Source organism: Suillus paluster (assembly GCF_016628075.1).
Source record: "Suillus paluster strain FC165 chromosome Unknown EDB91scaffold_30, whole genome shotgun sequence".
NCBI lineage: Eukaryota > Fungi > Basidiomycota > Agaricomycetes > Boletales > Suillaceae > Suillus > Suillus paluster.
In genome coordinates, this window is record NW_024537590.1 from 173,023 (window position 1) to 191,470 (window position 18,448).

General features: G+C 46.2%; 5 protein-coding genes across 5 annotated transcripts; 3 read left to right on the plus strand and 2 right to left on the minus strand.

The window, feature by feature from the left end:
• Window positions 1-2,221: 2,221 nt before the first annotated feature.
• On the minus strand, window positions 2,222-5,045 carry EDB91DRAFT_1237653 (uncharacterized protein; the record flags this gene model as incomplete). Its single annotated transcript, XM_041321607.1, has 11 exons — window positions 2,222-2,342; window positions 2,445-2,526; window positions 2,548-2,937; window positions 2,986-3,061; window positions 3,164-3,308; window positions 3,361-3,583; window positions 3,636-4,012; window positions 4,076-4,179; window positions 4,374-4,667; window positions 4,714-4,851; window positions 5,022-5,045. The coding sequence occupies 11 exons, from the start codon at window positions 5,043-5,045 to the stop codon at window positions 2,222-2,224; spliced, it is 1,974 nt and encodes a 657-aa protein (XP_041176576.1).
• A 968-nt stretch (window positions 5,046-6,013) lies between these two features.
• EDB91DRAFT_1249035 (uncharacterized protein) lies at window positions 6,014-6,724 on the plus strand (the record flags this gene model as incomplete). Its single annotated transcript, XM_041323015.1, has 2 exons — window positions 6,014-6,410; window positions 6,474-6,724. 2 exons carry the CDS (start codon window positions 6,014-6,016, stop codon window positions 6,722-6,724), a joined length of 648 nt encoding a protein of 215 aa, XP_041176577.1.
• Window positions 6,725-7,280: 556 nt separating this feature from the next.
• Window positions 7,281-8,018, minus strand: EDB91DRAFT_1249036 (uncharacterized protein; the record flags this gene model as incomplete). Its single annotated transcript, XM_041323016.1, has 6 exons — window positions 7,281-7,384; window positions 7,439-7,694; window positions 7,745-7,781; window positions 7,835-7,846; window positions 7,901-7,945; window positions 8,005-8,018. The coding sequence occupies 6 exons, from the start codon at window positions 8,016-8,018 to the stop codon at window positions 7,281-7,283; spliced, it is 468 nt and encodes a 155-aa protein (XP_041176578.1).
• Window positions 8,019-9,742: 1,724 nt separating this feature from the next.
• On the plus strand, window positions 9,743-11,238 carry EDB91DRAFT_1054381 (uncharacterized protein; the record flags this gene model as incomplete). The annotated part of the gene is made up of 5 exons (XM_041313827.1): window positions 9,743-10,104; window positions 10,153-10,354; window positions 10,400-10,593; window positions 10,664-10,713; window positions 10,769-11,238. 5 exons carry the CDS (start codon window positions 9,743-9,745, stop codon window positions 11,236-11,238), a joined length of 1,278 nt encoding a protein of 425 aa, XP_041176579.1.
• A 4,867-nt stretch (window positions 11,239-16,105) lies between these two features.
• On the plus strand, window positions 16,106-16,703 carry EDB91DRAFT_1136978 (uncharacterized protein; the record flags this gene model as incomplete). The annotated part of the gene is made up of 1 exon (XM_041318850.1): window positions 16,106-16,703. A coding segment is annotated over one exon (319 nt), but the record flags the coding sequence as incomplete, so codon positions are not given.
• Between the last annotated feature and the right edge of the window lie 1,745 nt (window positions 16,704-18,448).

Below are 18,448 nucleotides of genomic sequence, written 5' to 3' on the forward strand. Positions count from 1 at the left end.
ATCCCTCCCATCCAGTGAGTGCAAAGGTGAAATTGAGGTTGAAATCACAAACGAAGAGGCAATTTTGAGAGATGAAACCTTTTCGATTGTAGTAGAGGTGGCGGGTGGCGGAGGGAGGGAACACATGAATGTGACTGCCATCAATCACTCCGATAGCGTCCCGGAAGTATGGCCATCATTTTGGGTTGTCGCGAATAGCACTGGAGACAGGGGCATTGTTGGCAGGAAGGTGTACATGTGTCGTATAGAAGGGGTGGGAGGCGAAAATCTCTAAGATCTTGCAGAAATACCTACAAGGGAGTTAGTGTCAGGCATGAAACATAGATCAAATCACAAACTTGGAAATAGTAGCGTTTGAATGCTGGAATCATTCTGCAACATGTCTGACCGTCAAACCTGTGACACAAGTGTACAGAAAAATCGTCAACTGCTCCTCGAGTGATACAAAGCGTGAATCTGTGTGACCGAAGTTTCGAAGGTCACACACCAAGCTTGCAGCGGATGCGCTCTGGGTGGCTGACAATCAACTCCATCACCCACTCTTGCCCTGTGAGGGCAGATGTGTGGTAGGGTTCAGGATCATCCTGGACTTGCTGTAGGAGGATATGTGCTGTGGCGGCAAGTAGAATATTGAGGAGGAGGGCAATGTAACGAAGCATATGCTGGCGAACTGCAGCTTGCGGTAAACGAGTCTGGTTGGGGTGAGTCTGTACTGCTAGTGGTCAAGTCAGCTGGGCTATGAGAGGTCTCTGTTGAATAAGAGGGTTAGTCAATGGCTGCCTGAATACTGGATCCATGGCTAGTATGTTATCGATAACGGTCAATCTTACCGAGGGCTTTCAAACTCAGCTTACATCTCAGTCACACTCGTGCCACTGACAACTTTCAAATTGGTAAAATTTTGTTCAAATGTCGGTTGCTGAACAGGCTCTTAGGCTGTGTACATAGCATCCAACAGTACAGCCAGTCCATTGACCCAGATGCTAATTTTAGCTCATCCGAGCTGAATGTGACACTCAGCACCGAATTACAAAGGCCATCGAGTGTTGGGAGGACTGCGCCAGTCTTTGCATCCCATACATCAACCGTGCAACTACCTGATGTGCTAGTGAGTCTCTTGCATTGGGGGAAAATCACACCGACCATAGTGACAGTGCCTGTTTGCTTCACCAGCAGATCGAATATCATCTGTTGAAACGATGATTGACGAATGGTAGCGTGGATTCAAGCGAACTCGCACAGTCGTGACCAGATGTTGCCAAGGCAAAAATCAAATGGTGCGTCTTCTCTAGCTACCAAATGCTGGAGACATTTGGACACGATGCCATCCTTGTTGATGAAGGCTAAAACCTTCTTATTGCTAGAATAACCAACACAATCATGGTTCTGATTGACAGTTGGGTATGACAAGGTATATGGTCTGGTCATTGGAGTGCCTGGAAGGGCTCGTTGGATGTAAGGATTAAAGTCATATCTCCCGGTTTCAATTCGAGCCTTCCGCTACATACTGTGAGCCCCCTCATAGTCATTTTCCATGTCGTTTCTGATTTTTATAAGAGCATTGGTATGTTTGCAGAGCTCCTTAGCTCCTTGGACCGACTGTGATAATGCATCGAGACTTTTCCTGCAGGCAGTAGAATCACTGACCTACACAAGTGCCCAATGCATGGCCCAACATCCACCATTCGTCAGTTCCTCACTCAAGGCAGAAATATTGTGTGCAGAGCACTGCAATGGAGCGGGCCCTCTCTGATATATTTCATGAAGGTTTGGAGCCAGCACTAGTCACCACCTGTGACTCCCACATAAGTACTGTAATTAGTAGTGATAGACCAGGCCCTCCGCACCTCTAAGTAGTACCGGATATAGTGAACCAGGGCTTGGTTCAATAATTGTTCAATATATATTCCCAGGGACTTGCAGTTTCTTTGCCCAGCAGCGTGTTGTAATGGTAGCTGTGGCTATAATTAGAGATACCGCCGGGTAACAATGTCCGTTCCTGACACCGGCAATGTCCGCCCTTTGTGCTCGCTGTGCACAACAGCGAGCACATCGTTCTCACTCATACCTGGGTCAATTTGTGGCGCATTTTTTTGCATTACGGAGGGCGTAGCAGGTACATAAAGAGCAGGTGGTACATAAAGAGCAGGTGGTACACGGTAAGCTTAAACTATGTATTGAAGTAGTAATGAATAAGTCCTTCCCACCCACTCCAACCAACTCATGAGTCCATGGCGATATGCAGAACATTCTGTAGGGCTTCGGCAGCCTCCTTCATATTCATTAGTTCCTCTTCATCATCATCAAGATCATCCGCAGACTCTGTAGCAAGCGGCTTCAAGCTGGAGGAGGAAATGAGGGTGTTGGGTGTCAGGAATGTCAGCCTTGCAGGAATGCTGGCGTGCGGTAGGCTTGTACTCTCTCTGGTGCCTCTAAGGACACACTCTCCAGGGACAATGGTGCCAGAGAACCCAGGAAGTCTGGCAATGTCTTGCAAGCGTTTGATGTGATGAAAGTTGAACCTGCCTCAGGCTTGCCGCCACAAACTGATCTGATGTGCAAGAGCTGGACTAAAGGCCTCCGCTGGTTGCTGACACTCGCAAAGGTAGCAATCCTCATCATGTATATATGAGGCAAGGCGGCGCACCTCAACATTGAGTTGGGTGATCTCTTCTTTTGCACGACAGTGTTTGAAATATAAGTCAGTGGCTTGGCGAGCTGCTGGTGTTGCCCATTGCTGTTGTGAGACGTCGGAATGTGAGTCACGAAGGAGGTCGAAGTCTGCAAGAAATGCATACTCCACCACCTCCTCCCATTTCAACGTCCAGTGTGGAGGGGACAATGCATGCACTGCAGCATTATAGCAGTCAAGAGCATTCCTGATTGCCGTAGAACGAGTTTGCAATGCCTTGGCGATGTGTTTGCGCATCTTATAGCCTATAAAATTTTGATTAGCAGTGGCAGTAGTGTGAAGGAAAGACTCACCCATGCCAGACCTATTCATTTTGGTGAGCTTGAAAATCCATGCCACAATGAGGCCTTCCAACTGGTCAAGCGAGCGCTGGTATTTTCAGTTGGCAATGAGATGTCCTGCGTTTTGCCAGTCGGCATCTTCGGGTGTCCAGTGATGCAAGATCCCGAGTTTTCATTCAAGCTCTTGCACGACTCCCAAGTCCTTCTCAAAGTTCTCCAGGGCATGCCTTCTGGTCATCTCAAGCCGTCTTGTCGCGCTCTCGTCGGATGCCAAGCTATGGGCATTTGAAGGTGTGGACATAGTCCACAGTGAGCTGGCAGTATCCAGTTCATTCCTGTAAAATTATGAGTCAGTCAGTGGCTTAGTGCAGAATCCAAGAAGCTTACTTGCTGGCGCTCAGATTGACCAACTTCTGCCAATACTCCATCTGCAATGTCTCGAGCTCAGGCTCGGTGCAAAGACCCTGGAGGTAAACTTTCTCCTCTTTCAACCACTCATCGAAAGTAGATTCCTCGGTAATGTTGATATCTTGCATGAGCTTCAGTAGCGTTATTTGGCTGTCGCAAATGATATCAAGGGCTTGCTTGTAGTTATGGTACAGAAAATTTGCTGTGAGACTAGTTAGAACACACTTTGGTACAATTGAGAGCGAAATACGTACATAAATTCACGTACATCTCATAGTTATCATTGTGTTCGAAATAATTTGTAATACCTTGCTGATGGTGGAAGATGCTGGCATAGCGCATTGTCGACGCTAATGCATTTGACTTCGAAAAGGTATGTTCGCATGTCTCCAAGTCTTCGAGCCCTAGACCAGAAACATATGTTGCGAGGTGGTCGAGCTGACAAAGCCGTTTGTGAGTGTGCCCGTGAAAAGCACCGACCAGCGATGTGTAGTTGAGGGATCGTGCACGGGTACCCAATGAACTGTTGTTGAGCATTGTCTTGAATTGACATCCAATGTCATATCCACCACCGAGGTCGCTACAAAATGTGTTCAGAAGCTTCGAAACCACAGCAAGTGGATATTTTGCCCTGACATAAGAGATGATTGAAGCCGTTAGTTAATTATTGAACATCGGAGAAGATGCAACTCACAATTCCCTGCTCTGTACCATATTAGCCATCACCAGACTAAAGCCATGGCGGCAGATGGCAATAAATATACCTGTTTCATCATACACTCCCCACATCTGTTTAGTCTTTTCATCATCCATGTTTTTCCATCACCCTGCACACGGATTCTCCTGATGTTACAACATAAGCATTGAATGAAAAAAGTACTCCACATGGCACACACTGTGTCATCGGTGCCTATAGTAGTGTTTGCCTCTTCTTGACGACCATTTCCCCAACTGTTGACATAGTTGTGAGGGAGATATCAGTCACCTCGGACTTGTTGCATTGTGGGGAGTTCAGATGACTGAGTGTCCTCGTCATCTACACAAAGTGTTCGCCAAAGAATGCGCTTCAATGAGTTGTTGCCATCCATGGCGTACAGGAGCTTGAATGTGAGTTGTTCTTCGTCCGCCAATGTATAAGTGCATGATGGACATGCATGCTTGAGGTGCCAATTGGGCGTGTTGCGATTAAGGACTTCAGCCACGAGTGCATCAACACTTGAGTGGACCTGTAGATATAGATCAAACGCTATGGTCAGTTGACATGAGAGGTAGCGATGATATTCAACCTTAAGTCTTGTCAATAATTAGTGAGACAGAGGGCCGAAAACGTACCGCATGCAAATCACACAGAGTCTTGGCAAATGCTTGCATTGAGAAATGCAGGTCACATAGATGTGCGATTTGGTAGAACTCAAGGGCATCCACTGTCACAGCAACAGATGGAGAGATTGGAGAACAAGGGATTACACCCTGATGAACGAGGGCAGAAGCGATAAAGGAGTCGTTGGCCTTGAGGGTGAGAGTTACCTTCTCAGTGCCTATCACAATGCTGTGAGGTGCTCACAGCTGACAAAACAAATGAGCGACTCACAAAATAAATCAATGATAGTCGCAGTCCATGATCCTGAGTCTGCTCCTACCTCAGTGAGAGCATCCTTTGCCATTTGATGGAAAAAGCCAGGTCTTGTCCCACTTCGAACACGCTGCAAACTCCATTCAAGGTAAGCTTCCGTAATCGCCGGAAGCTGGGCATCAAATGCATCTACACAGCGTTGGACTCGATCACGGTGTGTGCGATGATCATTTCATCATGGACCATGGCCCTTGAGTGTGGTCCTGCATGGTTGCAGCCAAGGTAAGTTCAAGAAGGAACATAGAATAATGGACTCACCCTTTCCAGAAGTCGCCCATTATCTCCTGAGCAAGGTCTTCCAACTCTCTCCCGCTCTGACTGATTTCGAGTTGCTGATCTCCTCGCAAGATCTCGTTGAAATCGGATGAAAAGTCCATACTCGTGTCATCGTCAGCACCATCATGACGCTCAACCAAGGCTTGTAATGCCTGGCATTGTTCTAAAGTCATTGCTAGTAAAAGGTTGTAAGTTTTTCAAGAATTCCAAGAATTCAAATTGCTCACCTTCCAGACATTCGATCTTGCGAGCCTGCACACGAGCAGCACATTGCGAGAGGGCTTTAGGACATGCAAGAGTGTTAGTTGCCAACCAATGACCATTCCGATCGTGTGTTAAACCCAGCTGCTGGACCTTTTGGCTGGATAGTCCAGTCCGATTGTGCAGTCTTGAAGATCTTGGGGCCATCAATGTCTTTGGTCTTGACCAATCAACAATGTTTGCGTAGACAATGTCACGGTAAGTCTTTACTCACGTGACATATGATAGAACACTTGTTACACATTTGCCAGTGACTTCCTCACTCAAAGACATGAGGTCCCGCCATTCAACAATGACCTCTACTAAGTCTTCCCACTCCACAGCAAGCAATAATACCAGTGGTGGTGGACTTGAAGATTTTCTGAGCACAATGAAGATTTCAGGTTCATTTTATTTGCTCACTTTACAGTATCCGAGTCTTGCTGTATCTCTCACCCATTGTCAGATATAAGCTTTGACTCCATGACGTACTCAAAGAAGACAGTCGAGGAATCAGTCACTTTCAAAATTGGGGATCCACACCGCACACCACGATTGCCTTCTCATTCACGCCATGCACCACAATCGCCTTCTCATTCACGCCATGCACCACAATCGCCTTCTCATTCACGCCATGCACCACGATCACCCTCTCCAACACACTCCATGCTGTCATGTACTTGTTCGGATGTACCAGAGCCAAAGCATCATGATCGCCGATCAGCTGCAGAGTCGGATACTGCACAATTCAGTACCACTCAACAAGCGACTGTAGCCTCGTGCACACCCCATCCTGATGAGCTGTATCTGCCTGCTGGCACTCAAGTTCAAGGATACTATGTGGTAACTGTTGGTCAGGAAGTCGGTATTTTTTTCGCTGGTATGTTTTGATCACATTTTAATGCTGTTGCTCACAATTGATTTGTTAGGCTTGATGCCAAAGTACGCATTGATGGAATCAGTGGCGCATCTCACACCAGATATGATCATTGGGCTGACATGTTGGAGTTGTACATGAGCCACTACAATACGGGACTGCTCCATGCAGTTCCCACTGTTGGAGGATCGTTCTGGCCAGTTGGAATCATACACCCTACTCCACCTCCTAGTCCGACCACTACAACCTCATCTACCAACTCCGAGGATCTTTGGTCTTATCTTGAAGACTTATCTGAGCACATGAGTCAGGTTTAACTGAGTACATACATTTATGTTGCACATTAGAGGATGTTTGGGACTCCTGGTGTGCATCGAATTTGAGTGCAGAGGAAACATAGTACTTACAGCTTAGAATGATATACTACAAGTGTACCCACATTTTGAAGAATAGAAATTTAAGTACGCCATTGATATTCACGATAATGCTGTTGTGGCAATGGAATGGTGAGAGGCAGGAGATAACACAAGGCCATGTCGTGTGGTGCGGCGGCACACGCAGACAACCTTGAATGAGATGTTGTTAACTTATGCAAACTGAGCTGTCCAACAAGAACTCTCAATATGCTGTTCACACAACAAATGCTAACCTTTCGAACATCAATGAAATCCAAGAGACAGGTCATTGTTATAACTTCCAAGCATTTTTGGACCATAAATCACTCTGATAATTGAAACCGAGGGCAAGACATTTTAATAGCGAACATGTTCGCTATGTTGTTCGCTATGTTTGCTATTGATTTTCAGTCAACCTCGCAGTATGTCACATTGATTGGGATGAAAGATGTGCAAAAGATCGGAAAATCACATTATATTACGCTTGTTCATAGTATCGTGTAGACGATGTTCTAGATAATGGTACAGCTGGGGCATACTCGTCAAGTTTTACCTCAAAAAACCTCACTTCCGACAACACCACTGACAAAAGATCATGCAATTGAATGCACTTGTCCCTTGCCAGTCTCCCGTTACATGGGCTATAAGCGATGCGCTTGAATTCATTGAGAAGTTGTTGACCATCAGTAGTGTGTGCCTCGCACTGGCTAAAAAAGTCGTTCACTGATCCACTCCCCCGATCTTGCGCAGACCGCAGTTTCTCATTGAACGTCTTTTCCCAAAGATTGTTGGGTCCCCAACAATATTGCCACTGACCAATCAACAGGCGCATTTCGGCCATACTTTTGGCCTTGAGATCTGGCAGACACAGAATGGTTTGAGCTGACAGGGACTCTTGATAAAAAATCAGAGATGCCATTCAAGAGAATACTAAATGCTTACCATAGGCTGACTCGCACTCGATCGTGACTCCTTTTTCCTGCAAAACATAAGTGCACTGTGCTGTCACTGATCATTCTCATCAGAACGTACACTGCACGGAGCCTATGAGTGAATATGAGATGTCAGCTATGAGTTGAATATGAGAAACGAACTTACCTTGCCATACGAGCACGAGCTTTCTCATTTTGAGTTTCATGAACCCTGTAAGAAGCAAAAAGTCAGCCAGATCACCTTCGCTGGAATACAAATTTGTCACTCACATAGGTTTAGACATCCAGCACTGAGTTGCAGCATGCTGGCGTTGTCCTCGGTGCATCTAGTCTTAACATCAATCAGTATATGACGGTTCTCTTCAAATGAGATTGATGCTTACTATGCTTGCGACTCTGTGAGTGTCGATTCTGATGAGTTATATGCCGAAGACGGATGTCGCCAGCCATTGAAGTGTTGAATGCTGATGCTGACAAAGCAGGACACAGCAAATTCCTGTATTGTTGTAATGTGTCATGGAAGCAAAGTTGTCTAGGCCCCACATGCTACAACACCGATACCTATTTTCATCTGGTAGGTTGAACTCATCAGCATCTGTAGGTCTAAAGGCCACACACCAGTTCTACTAGAGATGCAACATATGATTGGTGAGGTGTAAGTGCACACTGATAACAATTAAGTACTTGCACAGTGTCCCCAAACTGCCAACTGCCTCGGACATGACTTGGACACGTGTTTTCGTGATAACAAGTCCACAAGGTGTGAGTAGGGTGATTTTTGTTTACAAACTACAACATCTCACAAGTCACAATTTAGGTTTTACAATTTACGATGCATCTAGTGCAGATAGGCTGTGGAGAGCCATCACAACAAGGTAAGTTATTGTTGTATTTTTCTTCACAACTTAACTCGAACACTTAGGTATCGGTCAAATGCTTCTGGTGCTGCCATGGTCAAACGTGAGACATGGGGACTTCAGGTCACGATGCATCTGATTGAAATGGGCTGTGGAGAGCCAGCGCAGCAATGTAAGTGTGATTGTCATATCACGATCATTCCGCTTATATACTTAACTCATGCGTGTTAATTCAGTCTTGTGCAAGACACCATGGAAGATATCAGCTATTGGACAAATGCTTCTGGTGAGTGCCATAGTCAAATGTGAAACAGGGGGACTTCATACCAGTACAATGGCACATGATCTGGCAGGTATTTGATGCACGGTATGTACAATTGATGTACAATATTCATTTATTGCGAAAATCACCTGTGACTGTGTATCCAGATCTCCTGAACAACGCGATGTGACAGACGCGACATTCGAAAAATGCAGTGTGACAGACACGACAAATCCAGTTGATCCGACGTGCTATGAACATTTGGTTTACTTACCACCACACTCAAGACCCAACATGGATACTACCCTCTGTCCATACGGCTCCAATCAATTGAAAGCATCTACAGGTGATTTGCATTGCACACAAGCTCACACCATTCACTGGAATTGATTTTTTTTCAGCGACTCATCAGACTTCCACCTGGCCATCTTCAGCCACAAATGAGCCTCAGGCTTCACTTCTCCCACCTGCTCAGACAGTGGATGCGCAATCTTTCCCTCCTGGACCAGGAACTGAAGATATCTATTCATGGGAGGCAAATATCGATAATCACAGCAACTCTGCTCCGTTCTTCCCCCTCGACCCCAGTTTCTTGTCCATGGATTGGAGCAACCCTTCTCTATTCATGTTCCCACCTACAAGTGACACTCCCTCCTTTCCAGTGCCCTCGCTTCCAGCGTTCACATTCCCACCTACAAGTGACACTCCCTCCCTTCCAGCGCACGATTCCATCAATTCAGCATGGAGTGACCCTTCTCCATTCACGTTTGCACCTGCAGATGGCCCTCCCTCCCTTCCAGCACATGATTCAGCAGCTCTACCTTCAGATCGTGATACCTCCCACTTGCAAGTCACCTCTCCTGACGATGCCCAGGAAGGCATTCAAAACATGGACCTGCAGCTCCATAAGCAAGGCAACAACTCGACTTGGGCTGCGCGCAACCCCGGTCGTCCAGTTATCCCTACCCGTCTCAAGGGTGCACCTTTGACACAGGCAGAAAAAGCCTCTCGTGCCCTCAAGGCAGCCCAACGGAAAAAAAGTGAGAAGGCACTTGATGACACCATCAGCAGTTTCCTTGACGACCAGGACAAAAAAATGAAGGATATTGGCGCATTGCACAGCGTTACTGAAGCCCACGTCAAGAAACTGATCACCTACCACACACACTACAAGAACTCCCGCGGACCTCAACTCTTCAATGCACTGGTTCATGCTAAGAACCAGGAGGTCAATGGAGGTTTGTTTTGCGTGTCGGAACTATTAACTCTCACTGACAGTCATTCAGCTCGTCCAGTCAGAAGCAAGTTGAAGATACAGGAGATTCGCCAGATGGTGACATCCGATCCATCCATGCAGAAGGAGAATTTGACCGATGGAGAGATCAAAGAATATATAGCTCAGCTCCAGGAGCATCAGTCGCTCAAAACTGGTGGTTTGCGCAGCAATAACATAGCTGCAGCACAAGATGTTAACGCTACTACTGACAGAATTCGACGAGAGGTACATTTTGACTTTGATGTCAATTTTTTGCTAATTGTTGCTTAGCTTGATGGGTTACGCAAGCAATGTGGCACCTACGCCACATTCTTTATTGCAGGAGGGCACGTAAACGATCAGACACCAGCAACATGGTATGCGACAGATGATGCCGCAGACTTTTGGGAAGATGTCTTGGACCTCATGTTGAATGATGTTGCGCGCAAGTTTGACCAATTGGTGTGTAGCCAGGGCAAAAGTACGTTCGGACCGCTCATCTCAAACTGTATATCATTGTTGATTCACCTTCACAGATATTGTAGAGCGTGACAGCCTCGAAAACATGCAGAAGCAAGTTGGACGACTCATCCTCAGCGGTCTACGTATGTTACATATGTTTTTTTTATATTGCATGCTTCAACTCACATACCATGGCAGGCCAAATGACGGGCAAGGACAACATCGGCATGAATTACCCAAACTACATCAAATCAATTGTCCTATCCTACAGTATAGTCCTTGATGGCTGGCCTGCAACTATTCCTTTCACGTCGCCCTGGAATATCCATACTGTCTGTGAAATACAGGAGTTGCGTGATGCTCTTAAGGCCGGGACTTGCGCTTGGAAGAGATTGACAAAGACCGAGCTCGAAAAGTATAAGGAGGATCTTGAGCGACGTCGGGCAGCAGGAGAAACGGTTGGCAAACCTCGCAAGAAGCGCTCCAACTCGGGGACGTCTCGCAAATGCAAGAACATGCAGCGAGAGGACACTGAAGGTGAGTGTTCTGCAAAGAAGTCGAGGAGGTCCAACAAGACAGGAAAAGTGTCACGTCTGGAACCAAAGAGTCGCGAGATTATCGAGAGCAGCGACAAAGAGGCTTCCATCAATGGAGAAGACCTGGATTAGTAGTTAGCTCCTCTCACCCCACCTGATGCTTCCCTATAGTACTACATTTTGCTTCACATCACTTGTAGGTACCTCAATTAGTATGTTTTGTAGCCCTTTGTTCTCGCAAGCTCGTATCCCTGCAATGACATTAACTTACTCTATCTACTATACCCTCCATAGTACAAAAAACGCGCCGCAAATTGACCAGGTATGAGTGAGAATGACATGCTCGCTGTTGCGCACAGCGAGCATGAAGGGCGGACATTGCCGGCGTCAGGAATGGATGTTGTTACCCGGTGGTATCTCTAATTATAGCCATGGCTACCATTACCACACGCTGCTGGGCAAAGAAACTGCAAGTCCCTGGGAATATATATTGAACAATTATTGAACCAAGCCCTGGTTCACTATATCTGGTACTACTTAGAGGTGCAGAGGGCCTGGTCTATCACTACTAATTACAGTACTTATGTGGGAGTCACAGGTGCTAGTCACACTGTCTCATAAGGATGCTGCACCCATTCCAGCCTCTTTTATCTGGAACTATCAAGACATTGTAACCACCTTATTCATGATTCGATTACAGATGCACAGTTCTACTGGAAGTTGACTGACCATTTTTTCCAGAGTGGTCAGAGTGGATCTGGCGCGATCTCTGTTCCTTGTTTTGGTCACCGGTGAGATTATCCAATTCTTTTTGTAGCCAAACTTGCGCCCTCCGATTGTCGCAGTGCACTGAAATATTAGTGTTCCAGCGCTCAAGTCTCTGACCACTGGAGGCATGTCAAGACTAGCTGGAGCTAGCTTGCGTGTTGACGCGTCAGGTCGCAGTGAGTACGGGAAGTCGCCATAGGAGGCATCCCTTCAATCCCATCATCATGGAGGTGGGCATTCTGCAATTCATCGACTGCGCAAGAGCTCCACAGCTTCCACATAATGTTTTCATCCAAGGACGATAAAAAGGATCACAATTCATTTACTACGACACTCACACTATGCACACTAAGCTTTACATATGGAAAACGTGAGGTTCATAAGTAGTAATACGAAGGACGTATTCATTACGTATCAATGACATATTGTTTCAAGTTCACGGTGGTATCACAATAAAAGTGATAGTAAAACTGAAATACCCCAGGGGACATCCACGAAATGGCTCTAGAAGCAGAAACAATACCAGCCGCCCATGTTCCCTGGGATCAGGCTGCACTGCTGCGGGTTGCTGTTGTAAATTGGGGTCTGGTAGAGGATTGAAACAATCACCAGGTACCAAGTCATCGTCGTCGACCTGGCTAGGAGCACCCACTGCAGCATTGCGCTGTAATTTATGTATGAGACATTCAAGATGTGGTGATAAACAGCGAGGGGGCGCACCTCTTGACCCTGCACTAAATGAACTTCAACATGTGGCGCTGCTTGATCGGGCCACCAGGTTAATAGATATCTTAGATAGGTTCAGAAGGTGGTAGGAGCAGTGCTGGGATTGGTGGCAGATGATAGGGTGGTGGTTGACATTCTCGAATTCGTCGATCACATAGTTCAATTAATCAAGAGATCTAACACTCCCACAGAATGTTTTTGTCCAAGAACATTAAAAGGTATCACAATTCATTGGCTATCCTGAGTGCACGCTAAGCTTTACATATGGAAAATGGGGGGTTCATAATTAATAATGTAAAGGACGTAGTCACATCACATATTGATAGAATATTGTATCAAGTCCATGCTGGTATCACAATAGAAGCGATAGTAGAACTGAAATACCTGGCAAACATCCCCTCTAGCAGCAGAAACACAACCAGCCGCCTCCATGGTCTCCGGTGTTGATCTGCACTGCTGCGGCTTGCTGTTGTGAATTGGTGTCTGGTAGAGAATCGTCATCACGTTCCAGGTCATCGTCGAGGAGGTGGCTAGGAGCACCTGCTGCAGCATTGCACTGTAAATTTATGCATGAGACATTAAGAACGCAGTGATGAACATCGAGGGAGAGCACCTCTTGACCCTGCGCATAGGGAACGTCGATGACGTGTGGTGCTGCATGATTGGTGCGCCAGGTTAATAAATCTCTTAGATGGGATCTGAAGGTGGTGGCAGTGGTGGCAGAGGCTTGTGTAGTGGGCGGCACCAGCATAGGAGCTGGATGAAGGGTCCTTTTCACAGCAACCCTGAGTCTCTTGAGGAGTCCTTGGCGCTCCTGAGGTCGTGATCGTGAAGTTAGAGAATACTGTAATGAATAATACATGAGTGAGAAAAAATGTATGCATTATTGCACGCACATCATGCATTCCCCAGAAGAAATCAGGTTCTGTGTTGTAGCCCTCTTGATCTTGCCCAGGGATCTCCATCTGGATGACCGTCAGTAACAAAAGGGATGAGGAAAGGAGTAAGTACGTGAAGAATATCATTGGTCGCAGTGAGTGTGCTGCATTCTTCTTTGAAACCTGAGTGAAATATAGGTGAGGGTTATGGTATGGGGTAAAAAAAGACCTACTATTGGATCAATCAAGGTAACTGGCCTTCGTAGTTTCATCAATGGTGTCCATCATGGATTGGTGCGCTTCGAGAGCTTCTTCAACTTTACCTGCTGAAAGCAAAGCCTGGCAGAGTTTCTGGCTTGCAGTCAGCCACATGGACTCAAGGTCCCATCCAAAGAGTAGCACAAAACACGGAGTTCGTGTGAGAAGCATGCTCGGATGAATCACATTGACATACCACCACCAAGTCGCCATATATAGTTGGGATGGTTGAGAAAGCACTGGAGTTGACAGCAGCAGCGAAGTGGCCAGCAGCTTCTTCGTGACGGGTGCCATCTGAGGCGTTGATTCCAAGTTGAATAGATAGATATGCCTGATATGCGAAGTTCAAAGAGATCAGTGTCAATGCACCAACCTGGGGTGTACATGATACTCACTTCTATGATACGACATGCAAGGGTATCATTGTTTGGACAAGTGGAAGCTAGCTCTCGAATGCGGAGAATCGCTTCGTCATGTTCTCCTGTATTGAACATAGCGATGGCCTGAAAACTGAAATGAAGTGGGGAGTATATAAGAAACATGTAACGTGCCTTAATCAAGAGAATGAAATGAATGATCTTTGAATCTTCGTTCACGAACATGAACGCCATGTTGAATGCTTGCATCAAGTCACAGAGCTGCCCATTTTCAGAGAGTCCAATACCTTTAGAGATATAGCCCATCAAGGAAGGCTTAATGCTGATGGATTATGTCACAATGACAGTTAGTGTTTCATAGGGAGCTCGTAATGGGTGGTCTATGTCACATTGATTGCATCCTGAAGCACGTTGTCACATTGATGTTGTCGTGTCATAACAATTGAGTGAAGTGCATAGGCCTGGTAGTTGTTGGCACCGGTGTCAATCTCTTGCGTGAGTAGCATTTCAGCAGTAGACAAGTCCCCGGCAATGCATGCATCGCGGAGTGACGATGACATATTGATAGGGAGGATCTGTATGAAGCACATTTGAATTGCAACATCACAGTCAAAAACAGAAACATGCCTTTAAATGACTGTTCTTGGGTATTTCCCATTCTGAGATCATGTTATCATCACCTCCACTGAGGATGTGCTTGCCGTTCGTTGAGAAAGTGATGCAGTTCGGCAAGTTTGAGTGCTGGAAGATGGCGAGAGTTCGTCGATCTGAGAGCTGCCAGAGACGGACATGGTTATCATAAGATGCGGAAGTGACAAGTGTACCAGCATGGTTGATGGCAATGGCAGTGATGTTGTTAGTATGGCCTATCCAGGCATCACCAACCTCCTTCCAGGTTGATGTATCCCACTCCCATATGGTGGCACTGTCCTCTGAGAGAAGGTGTGTGCCATCATGCGTCCACCTGGGTGAGTTGTGCCAATAATAACTTGCATGAGCCTTGAGTTCGAAATTCGCGACACATTCCCTTGTGCCTGGATTATAAATTTCGATGTTGCTGGGTGTTGCAATGGCAAGAAGTTCACCATCCGGTGAATACCGCAAGTAGACAACATCATCACTACAAATGATTGGATCTCCTTGGATCTTCCATGTTTTTGTACTCCACAGTTTCACCATTTTGTCTCCACAAGTGGCAAGTACTGTTCCATCAGGAGAAAAGTCCAATGACCAGATCCGAGAGTGGGCTTTGATGGGCTGGGTGAGAGGTTCCCCAGTTTCTCCATGCCAGATGATGAACTTTCCGTTCCAATCACCGCTTGCTACCAGTTGCCCATCTCGTGATACTGCCAATGCCATCACATAGCCGCCATGCCCCTCCATCTTCTTCAACACAATGCCTGTCTCCAAGTCCCACAGATGAACTGTCCTGTCTTGCAAGCTGGTAACCATTTGTCGTCTATCAGGGAACACTGTGACTGCAATTACGGTGCTCTCATGATCTTTAAACTCCTGAAGAGGTGTGTCGCTTGTAATAGGCTGCTCCATTTTACTAGAGGTCACGGTCGGGGTGGTTTTGGGTTGAGGGATTGTGGGCTAAGCTGCAGAGGTACGTGTATTGTGCATTTTACGCTGTTCGCTCCATTAACCTTCCTCATGTTTCCATAGACACCCAGGACATGAGGCTGTCCGCATCCACACCCCCATTGGGCTCTGTTATCCCTTCCTCGACAGTATAACCCTCTCTGCGCATCTGCGCATGGCTCCAACTTGTGTCTCCACAACTTTCAACATGCATCATCTCACCTTCACTCGGAATTGGGATACAGACCAACTTTGAACTGATACCCCTCAAGTCTTTCTGGTAGGGCTGGTCAAATGTCATGATTACTATCTATCCTACAGGGCTACATGAATGGTGTTGTGTTTCTACACGCCAAGCTGATGCCCCAGCACATCATCATGAAACATGTAGGAAGGGTCACATTCTCGGATGCAAGTAGCTCACAGTACGAACATTTCATCCCTTCGATTCCTAGTACATTGAATGCACTTTGCGGTCATAAGGCCTCGCTTCTCGTGTCCCAAATGACTACTAGTTCTGCACGGCGCCCTTTCCACCTTCCAAGGTGTACTTTATCCTTCACTTTGTGGTGTTATGTTTCGATGGCATCACTACCTTTTTTCCAGCACTCTGCTCGTCGTTCAATTCACTCATCAGCTCCACAACTCCCGGAATGGGTTTCAGTCTTCACCTGCTATCCCTTCCCAAATCATTGACATCCTGGATCATACAAGTAGAGGTTCAATTCGGACATCACATTCTAATTACTCACCTTCAAGTTGGCGAGCTCTCTCTGCAGCCAAAGATATGCAAGCTATTGTCACTGCGGACGTTCGGGAATGCTATCTACGATGAAATAAATGGACCCAATCCTTGGAACGCCAGGGGAACATGAGTGAGTATCACAATATTTTACATATTGCTTTGATCTCCATTACCATGTACCAGGTGCTGCGTGATCGATCTTGCGAAGTAACTTGCAGTCAATGATAGATGATTCTTCCTGAACACCGTACTATCCCCATCGCGAATGACAATCAATTCATACCTATGAGAATGAAACAATCAATGGAATTCTTACATTGTGATTGCAGAATGACAGGGTCATGTCAGAGCATCTCATCTCATCTTGACGTCCACGGTCAAGTGAGTAGGTTATTATACTCGTGGTCACTTGGATATTATGGGGAAGGTGGTGGCGAATGATATGGTGCTGTTCATGATCCTGATGAATCACTTGCTCATTACCATGTTGGAGATGGTGTTCTGGTTGAACAGCACTGAGGTACACCTACTTGCAGCCCTGGGTGTTTCAGCGGTTGGGTATATGAGTGCTTCAATATTGAGGCCTAGTGAGGGGATCCGAGGTGTTGGATCTCATGTGATCCTTGAAGTTTGCAACACATTTCCAAGTACCTTCATAAATTTGGATATCCCAGTTTGGCAAGATGTTTGCCAGACGGTGAATACCAAACGCAGAGGACTGAATCAATGCGTTTGATTGAATCTCCTTGGATCTTCCATATTTTTGTGCTCCACAGCTTTAACTCATTATTATTGTCCATTCCACCACTGACCAATACTGTTCCATCGGGAGAAAAATACAACACATAAGTTGTATGGGTGTGTGCTGTGATGGGTTGGGTGAGAGGTTTCCCAGTTTCTCTGTCCCAGGTGATGATCACTCCTGTAAGGATTGCATATCCTCTACACACCGATCACGCTTCAAAGCAAAGACGACATGACTCTGTTACTCTTCGCATCCGAGTCACGCGGATATATCTCTTTTCATCTTACCATTCAGTACCTTACCTCGCGCTCACATTACACCATCTTGGTTCCTTCATCAAGTATTTTCACTTCGCCATCAAGTATTTTCATGCTCGATCCAGCTTAAACAAGTATTCAAAAACATATATATACTACCAATGTACACTCATACCTACAGCGAATCCTATATTCACATCCCCGCTCCAAGAACGATTGAGAAGCCTCACAGAAAGTCCCCACCTTATACTTTTACCGACTCGTCTAGATCACTGTCGCGCTTGTCATTTACTCACTTCGTTTCGCTCCAATTCCCCTTCAAACTCACAACAAGCCTTACAAATTTGGAGCCCACCACGAGGGGAATTGTTTTCGAGCAACCCCTTGCACCCCGAGATGGATTCGCTGATCTACTAATGATCTTCTAGTCTTTCTCTTAGTACCTGGTCGCTTGACCACTTATCTTCACCATCTCAAACCACACCCATCCCGACGCGCAGAAATCCTTTGAACAGCAAGAAACACCATTGCGCTTGCCCCGTCGAAATTTGCCTACTGCTGAAGAAGCATGAAAGAAGACACATCAACTGCTATTAAGAACGAAGCCGCCCCTGCAACAGATATCTACAATGCCTATGCCCCTGTATCATTCCTAAAACTGTTCGCTTTCACCCTAATCAATCCCAAACCTCCAACAGAACCACAAATCCTTCCACTCTTCCTACCATTCAAATCGCTCCCTCGAATTCTTCAGTCACAGCACCTGCCTCGCAAGCCCCAATTCCATCTTCTGCACCATCTCAGCCTCTTCCTCCGCCCATCACACATTACACTCAAATCCTACTTTGTCAACAGTTGTGTCACTCATGTCGAATGCAAATGAGGGAATATTGGCAATGCCCGGCCCTGTTACACCGAAGTATAACACAGGCAAACAATAGTCAATAAGACCAAAGGTCTATCAATATGTTCAAGACAACAGTCTTAAGAACGTCCAAAGTCAA